The sequence below is a fragment of the Geotrypetes seraphini genome, chromosome 9, assembly GCF_902459505.1.
Source record: "Geotrypetes seraphini chromosome 9, aGeoSer1.1, whole genome shotgun sequence".
Lineage (NCBI taxonomy): Eukaryota > Metazoa > Chordata > Amphibia > Gymnophiona > Dermophiidae > Geotrypetes > Geotrypetes seraphini.
Window position 1 is genome coordinate 40,299,551 of NC_047092.1, and position 14,366 is coordinate 40,313,916.

General features: G+C 45.5%; 2 protein-coding genes across 6 annotated transcripts in view; one reads left to right on the plus strand and one right to left on the minus strand.

The window, feature by feature from the left end:
* TAFA5 (TAFA chemokine like family member 5) overlaps positions 1 to 14,366 on the plus strand; it is a 1,062,361-nt gene that overhangs the window by 878,924 nt on the left and 169,071 nt on the right. The gene's annotated exons all lie outside the window — the stretch shown is intronic.
* On the minus strand, positions 960 to 7,274 carry LOC117366570. Its single transcript, XM_033958063.1, has 3 exons — positions 7,092 to 7,274; positions 6,983 to 7,008; positions 960 to 2,781 (listed from the first exon to the last, which is right to left on the minus strand). The coding sequence occupies exons 1-3, from the start codon at positions 7,272 to 7,274 to the stop codon at positions 1,632 to 1,634; spliced, it is 1,359 nt and encodes a 452-aa protein (XP_033813954.1). The 3' UTR covers positions 960 to 1,631.

Genomic DNA, 14,366 nt, shown 5'->3' on the forward strand with positions numbered 1-14,366 from the left:
AACAGGGAAAAAGTTAAGTTTTCAGTAAAATGTGGGGGCCCCACAATGCCCCCACAACGCGGCGCGATGTCTATTAAGTAAAGTGGAGGGGTTCCCCCCACACCCCCCGTCGGAGCCCTAAAACAGTAATTTAGAGCGGCGCGCACTTCCGCGCTGCGCTCAATTGTCTGGGCGCGCCTTTGTCGCGGCGCGCTTTTGACCTGACACCCTAAAAGCAAAACAGGTACCTACTCGTACCTTCCTGTACAATGCAAATGGGGTAAATAAGTGTGTATATTTAAGGTACAACCACTTACACCAGCTGTAGAGCTGGTATAGATTGTAACGGGGCTCTTATCCATATCCCCGCGCCATACAGCGCTACTCCGACGTGCTTCTTAAATGTAAGAAGTCCTGCTGGGTCTTTCTCAAAGTATAGAACAAAACAAAACAAAAGTCAATTTTCATAATCATTCAAACCCACTTTATTCAGTGGTACTGGTGTTGTTGCTCTACAGGCAGTCCAGGATCTGAGCAACCCAACACAATCCAATTCAAATAAACAAAAATAGAGTTGAACCGTAAGACAAGGTTCCCACTCTTACCTTCATTCAGGCAGTTCAGGTAAGTAAAGTACAAACATGAAACAAAAACTGAAGTGCAGTTGCCTAAACTTTCATCTAGGTAACAGAACCAATAATCACTTTGCTTCACTCTGTGTCCAAGCCCTACAGACTTCCAGGCTTGTCTCCAGCCAGCTCCAAGAGGAGTTGGTGGGGGAGGGGAGTAAATGAATTCACTAATTATCTTTCTGATTAACAGAATGCCAGTAGAGGCCCCACAAACCCAACCTAGTTGGTAAGTGAATTCTCCCCAATTACTTCCCTCAGATATTCATATCAATCCTGGCAAAGAAACTCCAGTCAGCCTTACTCTAGCTAACTGAATCATAAGCACAAAAAAAAAACGTGTTTTTTTTCTTCACACAAGCAGAGCCAGCACAAGTCCTGCAAGGGCATTCAAAAACAAACCCTCTTTCTCACAGCTTGTGCATTTAAACTACAGAAGGATTAACCAACCTTCCCACCTCTCAGCCCTGCCACTTAGCTGATGTCCATTTCTGTGTCTTCAGACAGATTGGCAAGTTCTCCAAACTCCATAGGTTCTTCCCCAGGGTCTGTGTCAAGTTCCTGCATTTCCCAATCTGGCAGCTCTGAAGCACTTTGGTGGGGAGAGATCCTTCCACTGGCTGGTCCTGGGCAGACTGCCCTTTTCCTACTCAAAGCAGCCTCTAACATACTCAGGTGAACCTGCCCCGCCTTTTAGTGGGAGGAGCTTTCAGCTTACTTTGCTTGCTTGGTTTGGGAAGCCTAATTATTCCCTCCAGCTGGGATATCTCCAGGAAGAGGAAGGTTCTGCAGGGGCTGTTCTCCTGCCAACCCTCTCTTCCCTGAATATCAGCAAGGACTGATTTAAAGGGAAAAGACAGTTTTTCCCTAGTCTTAGTCACAATCCTATCCCCGTGATTTGCCCTCTGAATCACAGGACCAGGCTTGACAATAGCCTGCCCTGGCGAAAGCTGCATTTTAGGGATAGGATTGTGACATACCCTCACCTTTAAGGGCTGCCCCTCCTGGGACTCTCAATCCCCCTCAAAACCGTTTCCGGGGTTTATTTCCCCTTCTTTCCTGACTTAGGAGAGGAGGGTCTGGGTCTTCAAAATCTTGCGGCCATCGTAATAGGGCAACCTCCCGCTGCCCTCCTGCCGCTCCACCACTATGATCTTTAGGACCCTCTAGCCCCTCCACCCTCTGGGCTAATGCTGCGACCACCTGTGTTATTCCCCCCAAGTCCTCTTTTCCTAGCTGGGCAATTTGTTCCCTCAGTTCATTCATATCCTGGTCCATACCTTTAAATGTAGCCAAGACTTTTTGGAAATGCTGGGCATGTTCTTCCAGTTGTTCCTCTTGTGCCTGCTGTTTCACCACCCAGCTTTCTGCCTTCCCCGTTCTATTAGTTAGTTCCCCGCACGTGTTTTTTATTTCTTTAACGCTGTGCTGCACAGCTTGTTGCTGGGCTTGCCCTTCTTTTACCTGCCCCTGAACTACCTTGAGCTGTGAGGAGACTTGTTCCATTAAACGGGTCAGTTTCTCGGACTCTTGTTGGCACTGGGTAAGCACCTGTTCCCTAGACCTTTTCTGTTCTGGGTCTATAGGAACTTTCCAGGACTGGAAACTGGCCTCTGTACATGACTTCAATCCTGTCTCCCAATCCTGGCGAGCAGAGGCTAGCTCTTCTTTTATCTTATGTACCTCCGCTTTAAGTTCGGCCAAGGAAGTGGCCTTCCTATCCCCCATTGGATTATTAAGGGCTTCTATCTGGGGACTGCTTTCTGGTACCCCTACCCCTGTAGAGCCAAACCCCCGTTCTCCTCTATCTGTCTCCGGGAGACGGGACCATTGCATTATGTCTGGGTGCCAAATTCTCTCACATAACAACTGAGCTATTCGATCACCCATCTGTACCCGGTATTCTGAATTTCCCTGGTTTACGAGGAGAACCGCTACGTTTCCCCTGAAATCCGGGTCTATCACCCCAGCAGCTACATCAATCGATTGGTGAAGAGCTAACCCTGACCTCGGAGCCACCCGTAGATAAGCCCCTGGGGGGGGTGATACTTGGATATCGGTCTTTATTAATGCTCGCCCCCTAACAGGTATGACCTGATCTTGTGCTGCATACAAATCATATCCTGCGGCCTTACTGTAAGCCCGAGTGGGTGCCCTCGCCTTATCAGAGAGTGGAGCCCACCGAATAGTTGGCCTCCAACTCTTGGGTCTGGTAGCCCAGGATCCTCGTCTCCCCTCCGGTGAGGCGAGAGCCTTCCTACCTATGTGGCTCCCAAACACCCACTTCCCCGGGTACTGATTCCCTTTAGGCCTCTCTGCCTGAGCTAAAGCAAGCCAGTCCCTTCCTAAAATTAAGGGATATGGGGTGGAATTCAGCACGGCCACCTTCATGTGGATTTTCTTCCTACCGTGCTCTATGACCAGAGGACACACCGGGTATTCTTGGGCCTCCCCGTGAATGCAGGTGATGGGCACTTTGCTCAATCCAACCTTCTGGTCATCACCTACCTGCTCCCACAACTGTCTTGACACCACCGACATCTCAGCTCCTGTATCTACTAGGGCTGTGATCTTTTCCCCTCTTACCGATACCCTTAACTGATATTCTTTCGGTACTTTGGCCCCGGGATCCTGGGCTATTACCAGGTCCCTGGTCACCCTACAATAACGCTGGGTATGTCCAGCTTTTCCACAGCGATAGCATCGGACAGCCTCCTTGTGTAAGGACCTTTCCTGCTTGGACCACCCTATCCTGGGGATCTGCCCCTGGGATCCCATACTCTTATCCCCCCGGGCCTGTACCCCCCTTTCTTCAGGGTACTGTACGGAGATATCCTTCCCTGATCCGGCAAGGTCCAAATATGTTCCCCCTACTGGTCCCGGTGGCCCACCAGCGGTGCTTGTAGCTGAGCCCTGTAGTAGCTGAGTTAGCAGCTTGGTCTGCTCACCCATCGCCCTGACCAGTTCGTCATGCTGTTGTTTGGCCTGTTTCTGGCTGCGGTCCCACAAGTCCCGGTTTGCTTTTAGAACCGCCTGCAGGTTTTCGCCTTGCTTCTGCCGCTCCTCCGCGAGGAACCTCAATAGCTGCTCCTGGTTCATCGTCCCGGAGACTGGAACAAAGTAAACACAAAAGACAAACCCAAGTGCGGCACCAAAATAACTGGGTAGCCAATCCCCTCACCCCCCCTGGTTTAGTAGCTTACCAGAGAGCAAGGTGAGTCTCCGCCTTTGGTTTGTAGGCCTCCTTGGCCCCCAGTCGCTTACTGCGTTTCTGTCCTCTTATTCTTTTCTCCCGTTCTCCCGATCCTTCTCGGCCTCCGATTCTCCACGGTCAGACAGGATCACTCTGGTCACTCCAACAGAAACGTCTGGACACCGGATCCTCCAGGACAGGAACTCAGCTCCTCGCAAACAGGAACCAACACAACAAACTAAAAAAACAAGCTAAAGAAATAAATCAGTCAAAAGTCCCAAACTTTTTTTTTTTTTTTTTTCTCAACTATATCCAAAAAATTTTTTTTTTCCAAAAAAAATTTCACCGTATGTCCAGCAGGAGGCGCACAATCCCACTTCTGACACCACTTGTAACGGGGCTCTTATCCATATCCCCGCGCCATACAGCGCTACTCCGACGTGCTTCTTAAATGTAAGAAGTCCTGCTGGGTCTTTCTCAAAGTATAGAACAAAACAAAACAAAAGTCAATTTTCATAATCATTCAAACCCACTTTATTCAGTGGTACTGGTGTTGTTGCTCTACAGGCAGTCCAGGATCTGAGCAACCCAACACAATCCAATTCAAATAAACAAAAATAGAGTTGAACCGTAAGACAAGGTTCCCACTCTTACCTTCATTCAGGCAGTTCAGGTAAGTAAAGTACAAACATGAAACAAAAACTGAAGTGCAGTTGCCTAAACTTTCATCTAGGTAACAGAACCAATAATCACTTTGCTTCACTCTGTGTCCAAGCCCTACAGACTTCCAGGCTTGTCTCCAGCCAGCTCCAAGAGGAGTTGGTGGGGGAGGGGAGTAAATGAATTCACTAATTATCTTTCTGATTAACAGAATGCCAGTAGAGGCCCCACAAACCCAACCTAGTTGGTAAGTGAATTCTCCCCAATTACTTCCCTCAGATATTCATATCAATCCTGGCAAAGAAACTCCAGTCAGCCTTACTCTAGCTAACTGAATCATAAGCACAAAAAAAAAACGTTTTTTTTTTTCTTCACACAAGCAGAGCCAGCACAAGTCCTGCAAGGGCATTCAAAAACAAACCCTCTTTCTCACAGCTTGTGCATTTAAACTACAGAAGGATTAACCAACCTTCCCACCTCTCAGCCCTGCCACTTAGCTGATGTCCATTTCTGTGTCTTCAGACAGATTGGCAAGTTCTCCAAACTCCATAGGTTCTTCCCCAGGGTCTGTGTCAAGTTCCTGCATTTCCCAATCTGGCAGCTCTGAAGCACTTTGGTGGGGAGAGATCCTTCCACTGGCTGGTCCTGGGCAGACTGCCCTTTTCCTACTCAAAGCAGCCTCTAACATACTCAGGTGAACCTGCCCCGCCTTTTAGTGGGAGGAGCTTTCAGCTTACTTTGCTTGCTTGGTTTGGGAAGCCTAATTATTCCCTCCAGCTGGGATATCTCCAGGAAGAGGAAGGTTCTGCAGGGGCTGTTCTCCTGCCAACCCTCTCTTCCCTGAATATCAGCAAGGACTGATTTAAAGGGAAAAGACAGTTTTTCCCTAGTCTTAGTCACAATCCTATCCCCGTGATTTGCCCTCTGAATCACAGGACCAGGCTTGACAATAGCCTGCCCTGGCGAAAGCTGCATTTTAGGGATAGGATTGTGACAAGATGCACACACTTAGATTGCTCCAAAAAAAAAAAAGTAATAATAATAATTGTAAATTATAGTGTTATGGGGGTGGGGATCTCAATTTTTCCACCCGGGAGCAAATTCAGTCCTATCTACACCAATGATACACTCCATTATTCCCCCTTTTTCAAAACCGTAGCATGGTTTTTAGTGCCAGCCACGGCGGTAACGGCTCCATTGCTCAAAGAATTCCTATGAGCGTCAGTGCAGTTACCGCTATGGCCAGCACTAAAAACTGCTCTTTGGTTTTGTAAAATGGGCGGAATATTTTGGATAGCTGGAATATTGGCATTATCCCTAGATTCTATGTATGGTGCCCAATTTGGGCATGCCGCCAAGATCTGTGTGTGCCAATTATTGATTAATGAGCTGTTAGCCATGAATAATTACCGCGTGTTATACATGATTTTTCCAACCCGCTCATACCCTTGCGCATTATACGCGTGAGCGCGTTGTACACAATTTTTTTTACATAGTTTCCCCCCCCCCCCCCCGACGCCCGATTCATCACCCGGAAGGAGCGCTCGCACTCCCACCCCGAAGGACCGCTCGCACCCCCACCCAAAGGACCGCTCGCACCCCCACAGCCTCCCCCCCTCCTCCATGGAGAAGCTGTCTACCTTGTTTCCGGATGCCAGCCCAGCTGCTTCCTCTGCCGGCGGTCCTGCCCTTTCTCAGAGCCCTGTGCTGTGCTGATTCCTCTTCAGGCAGTCCCGCCCTTTCTCTGACGCCGGAAGAAAAAGCAGCACAGCAGGGCTCAGAGAAGGGGCGGGACCGCCGGCAGAGGAAACAGCTGGGCTCGCTGGCATCCAGAAACAATGTAGACAGCTTCTCCATGGGGGATGGGGGGAGGCTGTGGGGGTGCGAGCGGTCCTTCGGGTGGGGGTGCGAGCGGTCCTTCGGGGTGGGAGTGCGAGCGCTCCTTCGGGGTGGGGGTGCAGGTGCGTGCGAGCAGTCCTTCGGGGTGGGGGTGCGAGCGGTCCTGCGGGGGGGTGAATCGGACGTCGGGGGGCATCAGGCTTTCAGTGTAGGGACAGGGCTTCAAGGGGAAAAGGAGAGTCGGGGCGGGCAAAAAGAGAGTCGGGGTCTCCAGAGGAGAGTCGGGGCGGGCGAAAGGAGAGTCGGGCAGCATGCGCGATATAAGGGTGTGCGCGGTATATAAAAATTTCTGTACATAAATTTGTGTTTTTCGCGCGCTATACCCGTGTGCATGTTTTACACGGGTGCACGCGTTATCTATGTGAAAATACGATAGTTGCTAACAACCCAGTTATTGAGGTTAATTGGCACACGTTGGATTTGCATGTGGATCTGGCTGAACGCTCTTCTATAAAACATGGCACCTAACTTTACTAGTGTGTAACTCGAAAGACGGTGTGGCCAAAGGTGTATCAGGGTTATTCTAAAAAATTACACTCACCTACCTGCTAAGGCACAGTTAAGTACTACACATCTACAGAATCTTATACGATACTTCCTCTTCTGCTTCTGGCACATTCAATGCCTCAGATGCAGGGGTATAGCCAGCTTTGGAATTTTAGGGAGCCCAAGTGTGGACTGGGAGTGCAAAATATTTCCTCTCCATCCAACCTCCCCACCATATTACTTACCTTTACTGGTGGGGTTGCTAAAAGCCCACCAGCTGATGAGATCCACAGCTGGAATTGCCCCAATAAGGAAGGATTCAGTGCACAGGAAGTGCCGATCTTGATGGCAGGAAAGAAGACAACAGGCTTCTTCCCTACTGGGGCAATTTCGGCAGCTGATCTCATCAGCTGGTGGGGAGTCGTCATTCCCTCCAGCCAAAGGGTATTCTAGTTGCGAAGGGGGTCAGATCCAAAAGTAGGGGGGGGGGGGGCAGGCCTCCCCTTTGGCTACACCATTGCCCAGATAGCACAGATTCTTCATCCAAGCAAGGCAGAGAATTTGGAACATAAATTGTGAGGAACATACAGCAAACCATTCCTTTGTCAGCACTATAGGATAATAGATTGTGGTCGAAATCCACAGCCAGGTTTTTCAGGAAGCTAAACGGAAAAGCTGTGGATGAATCTTTGTGAAAAATCAAGCTTCTAGCCAGATTGACTACAGACTACAGTGACAGGAGGGGCAAGAAATTGTTTAAACTATGTACACAGGTAAATGATAATTTACCATTTACCACTTTGAACAATCTCTCCACAAACTATTGTATCTTAATACACAGATACAAACGTGAAGGCAGTAAAAAAGTCAATAAGTTCTAAGAGTGGTATTCTGGAAGTAAAAAATGTGTGAACGCAAGGCAAACCCTCGAGTCTTTTACGTATATAAAATTTTTTATGTAAAACGGGATATCCTCAGTGTGAGTGGTCAGCGAAAGGAGGAGAACCTCCAGCACTTAGCATAACAAGGCAAGGGCTAACAAACCCTGCTATAAGGGGATCCTCTGAATGGAGTAATTCCCTGGACTTTCCTGTCTATCGGAGGAAATCGCCTTCACTTAATCCAAGCTAAGTCTGAGTTGATTTTTGGGAGTTGGCTGGGGGGTTCTCAGAGCGGGTATTTTGGCTTTAATTCACTTGTGTGATTATTTATTACACTATTTTGCACAATTTCTGTTAAGGCACACGTGAGATATCCGATGATGGTATGCGGGTAGGGGTTTGTTAGCCCTTGCCTTGTTGTGCTAAGTGCTGGAGGTTCTCCTCCCTTCACTGACCTCTCACACTGAGATTAATTTTAGCAGCAAACTGTATATATTGTGTCAATGATCCATCACTTCCTAATTGTTACTTAATGAATTCCTTCCTTTACATGATGTAATTTCAATGCATGAAGCTCAGAAGAACATTCGTTCGCCAGTTCTTCAGCACCTAACCTCTTTTAAACCTCTCTGATTTTACTGCTAAATTAGCTGGAGTGGGAAATTAAGGAGTATAAAGCAGCTAAGAGAGAGCTCAGAGTGAATAAAAGGGACCCAAGTGCTTAAGGCCACGCACACAGGAGGAGCCTAAGGCTTCCGGGCCTATTCTGATTGGTCCAGGTGCCTCAGGCCCCACCTGTGGGTGGGGTTTCAGCCACCTGGGCCAATCCGACCCCATTCTGGAGCCAGCTGGCCTGCCGGACGGGCGGGCTTGGCACCCGTCCGTCTGGGCAACGTTGAAAGGTACGGGGAAAGGGGGGTGGGGGTGGGGGGGTCATGGGGTCGGACGTGGAGGTCGCGGGTCGGCAGGGGGGGGCCGATCGGGGGTTCGTGGAGGGCGGTCGTTGTGGGGAGGGGGTTGTGTTGAGGGCAGGAGGGCCTGGGATCCCTCCTGCCCATATTGTAGTGGGGGGTGGGGGGGTAGGGGATCGCCGGGGCCAGGAGGGCTTGGGCTCCCTCCTGACCAGATCCAGTTGGGGGGGGGGTTGCCGAGGCCAGGAGGTTTGGGCTCCCTCCTGGCCCAATTGTACTCGGGGGGGGGGGGGTCACCGGGGCCAGGACGGTTTGGGCTCCTTCCTGGCCCAATCGTACTCGGCGGGGGGGGGGGGGGGGCACGATCGCCGGGGCAAGAGGGCTTGGGCTTCCTCTTGCCCCAATATCGTTGGGGGTGCTGCGGCTGCCACTGGGCAAGAGGGCTTGGGCTCCCTTTTGCCCCGATGTTGTGTGTGTGGGGGTGGGGGGTTGGGGGGATTCTGTAACCGGTGTTGTTTTTTACAGACACCGGTTACAGAATCCAGCTTTTAGGCGAAGGACTGACTCCTCCTTCGCCTAAAAGCCCTTGTGTTGGACGTTTTGGGCTTATGCGTTTTTTTGGTTCATTATGAGGTATACTTGTAGACGTCGTGGGGGTGTACTTGTAGACGTAGTGGTTGGCTGGGCGTTTAAACAGCTGAAGGTAGAGGCAGGCCATAATCAAAACAAGGGCGTTTGTTTTGGTTATGGACACTTTCCCTGCTTCTGCTTTCAACGTTTAAGGCCTTAGGCCAAAAAGGGACTTAGACGGTTTTTTTGATTATGCCCCTCCACAGATTTTATTTTCAAATTTGTACATTATTTGCATAGCAAAATCTGGCCACACACAAAACAAGGGCAGAGGTCCTTGGGCACTGTTTGCCCTTGACAGATTTGAAAGAGGAAGATGCATGTCTATACTCTCTTTGAAACTTGGTGCAAAATCTGTAACTTCCTGGACCAGAACCCACAGCCTTTAGGTAGAGCTGAGCGTTTGACAATTTACCCCCGAAATTAGCAGCTGCATTTGTCTGGCAGGCTACTTATTCAGTAATTACTAAATGTCCTAGCGGAAACACAGATTGTCATGTAGCCAGGTCTGTTTTGGCAAGCTGCACACTCCTTATGTTGACTGGATGGATGCAGCAAGCTGTTGGTGATGGGTAGTCATCCAAAAGCCCAAAGGATGAGGCCAAATATTCATGTAACAGTTGTCCTGGTGTTAATAGCTGGTTTGATGGCTGTGGGACCTTGTGTTTGGAAACGGGAGAGGAGGGACACTAGGAGGAAACTAAAAAGGAGAGCTTACATGATTAGCTACCCAATGAAGTCGGATAGCAAAAGATGTCTTGGAAAAAAAAAGGATTGATATCGTGCAGGCAGTCAGAATTTATGGCCAGCAATACAAGCAGGGTTAAATGGCCAGAGAAGTTAGATCAAACAGTTGGTTTCTACCCTCATCTACTAAGCCACTATCATGCATGCTATTAAGGGGAAAATTCTATATATGAGCGCGCTCACACACACAAAACGCCCAGGGCTGTTCTATCCATGGTGCTTAAAGATAGGTATGGTTTATAGCAGTGTCTCTCAAACTGTGTACCAGGGCACAGTGGCGTGCCCCAAAGAGATTACAGTACATTAGAATAGATGACATGCATGTCTCATATACAAGAGTCTGTCAATGTTTTGAGCATCTGTGTGCGTAAGGATGCATCTGCCCAGACATGAATGGTCCTTGAAAGCTAACGGCAAGTCATTTTAGTTTTATTGAGCAACAAAGCAATCGAGACTGTTACCATTTGCATCTTCTTATCTTTCTGAACTCAGAGCTCCTTTTACAAAGGTGTATTAGGGCCTTAACGCGCGGAATAGCGTGTGCTAGCCGGTACAGCCTCCTTTTAAGCAGGCGGTAATTTTTCGACTATCGCGCACTAATCTTGTGCGTGCGCTAAGAGCACTAGCGCATCTTAGTAAAAGGAGCCCTTAGGGGTTCTTTTACTAAGACACGCTAGCTGTTTTAGAGCGCTAAAACGGCTAGCGTGCCATAGTAAAAGGACTCCGTAGCTTTTCAGCTCTGACAGAAATTAAACTGAAAAAAAAAAAAAAAGAGAGAACGACCGCAGATGGTGGATGAAGAAATGTGTGTTTGCGTCTTGACTATCGAGCCACGTTTTGAGTTAATTTGCAATTAAAACAAGCACATTGAAGTCATCTCAATCTGGACTTTAATCCGACTGTTCTGATTTATATTTTCACTTTTTTTTCCAGTTTATGTTTTATTGTTAATTTCATTCATTGATTTGCCCCTTGTTTTGTTTTATTTTAAACATTTAAATTTCTCCAAAATTCTATTGCTCAACGGTTCCTCCTTTCTGCAGCTATTCCTATCTCTCTTCTTTTTTACCTTTCAAAGTCCTTAGATCAATGTAGTCTTGTTAGAATGTTTATTTTCTTATTTTTTCTTCTATTTCTATTTCTTACTTTTATTACTCAACTAATTGTTATTTTTCCAGGTACTTCAGTTAGATTGTGAGCCTTTGGGACAGTAAGGGAATTTCTAAGTACCTATTCTTTATTTATTTATCTTATTTTTATTGTATCCTTTAATGTATATTTCTCTGTAAACTTATATTACTTATAATTTTAATGCACACTATTGTCCATTTTTTGTAAACCACTTAGAATCCTAACGGAGTTTAGCGGTATATAAGAAATAAATTACATTACATTACATTGCATTGATTAGCAATTCTATTCTATCTACCATTAATTATTTTCACCGTTGTTACAATTACCCACACATGGGGGTCCTTTTACAAAGGCGCGGTAGCGGTTTAACGCGCGGAATACCGTGCATTAAACCGCCTGCCGCGCTAGTACCTAACGCCTCCATTGACGAGGCATTAGGATTTTAGGCTGCCGCGGGGGGGTTAGCGCGTGATGAAATGTCCGACGCGCTAACCCTCGTAGCGCGCTTTGATAAAAGGAGCCCATAGTTTACAAAACTTTAAATAAATAACTCTCAAACTTTGTATTGGTTTTACAATTTTATCATTTCAATTATAATGTGCCATGAAAAACATTTGCTCCGTTTAGTGTGCCGGAGCTAAAAAAGTTTGAGAAACACTGGTTTATGGAATAGCGCTTATGCCCGGGACCCACAGATACCTTTAGATGTGGCCATATGCACCAACTGAAATGTGGTGCAAATCCTTGCACTTCTACTAAATATGGAGCCCACTTATTCTGTAACTACGTGCGTAAATCCAAGGAATTCCATGACCCTCACATTTCTGCTGACCCCCCCCCCCCCCCATGACTCCCATGTAAAATTTAGGCATGGATCCTGCATCTAAATTTACTGTATATGCACACATATTAATTAAAACTAATTAGCACATATAATTGCTTGCTAAGATCCCAAATATTGGCACTAATTGGCTTCTTGTTCAATTAAATTGCACATGCAAATTGGGCACCTGCCGAAATTTGTGCATGCAGATCTTAAGCACTTTTTATAGAATTCAAAAGTAAAGGGGCAATTCTATAACTGGCTGCTTCTGTTTAGGCATCCTGATTCCATGTGATAAGAGAGAATTCTATAATTGCTACTGGGTGCCCTGATTCTGTTATAGAATAACAGCGCAATTAAGTATCAGCGGTTGATGTGAATCATTTAGTCACTCTTTCCAAAAATACTAGGACTAGAGGGCATTCAATAAAGTTACTAAGTAGATTTAAAACAGAGAAAGTATTTATTCACACAATGTTTAATTAAACTCTGGAATTCATTACTGGAGAATGTGGTGAAATCAGTTAGCTTAGCAGGGTTTTAAAAAGGTTTGGATAATTTCCTAAAAGAGAAGTCCATAGGCGATTATTGAGATAGGATGGGGAAATCCACTGCTTATTCCTAGGATATCATACAAAACTGTGCATCAAAGTACAACTTTTACAGAAAGTATGTGCAAACTTGTTGGTATTCAACAGACACAAACTGACTGGACTCCTCTTTGGTCCCATGGATAAGCAGCATAAAATCTGTTTTATTACTTGGGTTCTAGCTAGGTACTCGGGACCTGAGTTGGCCACTGTTGGAAACAGGATGCTGGGCTTGATGGACCTTTGGCCTGTCCCAGTATGGCAACTCTTATGTTCTTATGTGAGCCAAGTATAGGATAATTAAACCATTGTGACATCAGTGATAAGTTTGTCTCATAGGCATTGGTGGAATGAGGCATTATGACATCACAATCTAGAGTAGCTCTGGAATGTTGCTACTCTTTGGGTTTCTACTAGCAAACACATGGATCATTATTTGAATTATCCAATCCACAAAATATCAATCAAAAAAGGAAAAAAGGGGGTAAAAAGGATAATTAATACAAATAGTTTTTTATTTTTTATTTAGTACCTGACTTCCTATTTATGAAAGTTATTGTTACTAATAACCCACATATAAAAACTGGTTTAGAGCACACACTTTTACCCTAATATGAAATTTTAATTTAAATATTTGAGGCTGAAGTATCATAAAGGATGCATAATTCTCAGTAAAGAGACCTCTTATAACTTGGATGTTATTTCAAGTCTTCATCCTGAATGCATATGATGTAATCATTTACTTCAAACCTCCTTCCTACCTCAAAAATCTTTGTTTATTTATTTATTTTATAAAACTAAATTGATAAGTTTGTTTATCATCAATTGACTTAACTAAAAATACAAATTCTAAATCTATTGACTAAAAAGACTTCTTAGTGCATGATACGGTGTATCAAAAAGAAAGAATAGACTAGTAGAACTTAAGGTTTAAGATACCAAAAGTATTTGTGTACTCTCAGATACCCGTCTCTTAGATCAATGAAGTTTTCACTAAGATTGCATATACGGGTTCAGATATCAATCATTGAGTACCAAAATTGCAAATAATATTGTGAAGTGCTATAAAGTGCTGTAAAGTGCTAAATGAACTCAAAATAAGTATGAAAATAAATCTATTGCACTTATCTTAATGCACCCAATACACCCTACGGGACCCGTTTCACCCGAATTGGGCTTCTTCAGGGGTCAAATTTCTGAAAATAAATACATAAATGAAAAAAGGATATTAGATATTTCTTAAACCTTTAAGAATAAAACTTTTGAGAATAAAACATGTGAGCGTGCCTACAATGATAAAATCTTAAAATATATAAGAATGAACTTACTTGTGTTGTCTCGAGTTAACAAGACAAAAAATGGCGCTTTAGCATCGGAGACGCCGACGCATGCGCTGTTATAAGCTATCTAATTACTCTATGCGCATGCGTGAAAGATACCGTATGAATAAAATTTTGTTTGAAAATATGCGTGTCAGTGATGATCTTAGTTAGGAAATTCAATAAAATACTCTCCAATCTATATTGTTGTTAAGACCCTTAGGTGACATGGTTTGTAGTCTATAAATCCACCTAATTTCTTTTTGAGCAAGTCGTTTTCTTCTATCTCCCCCTCTGATGTTACTTTCCTCTTTATCAATACAAAAATATTTAAGATCCTGAAATTTGTGTTTTGCAATGAAGCAATGTTCTACGAGAGGAGCTGTCATCTTATTGTGTTTTATGTTGGATTTGTGTTCAATGATACGTGTTTTAAAGCATCTGGTCGTCATACCCACATATATCTTTTTGCACGGGCAGAGAAT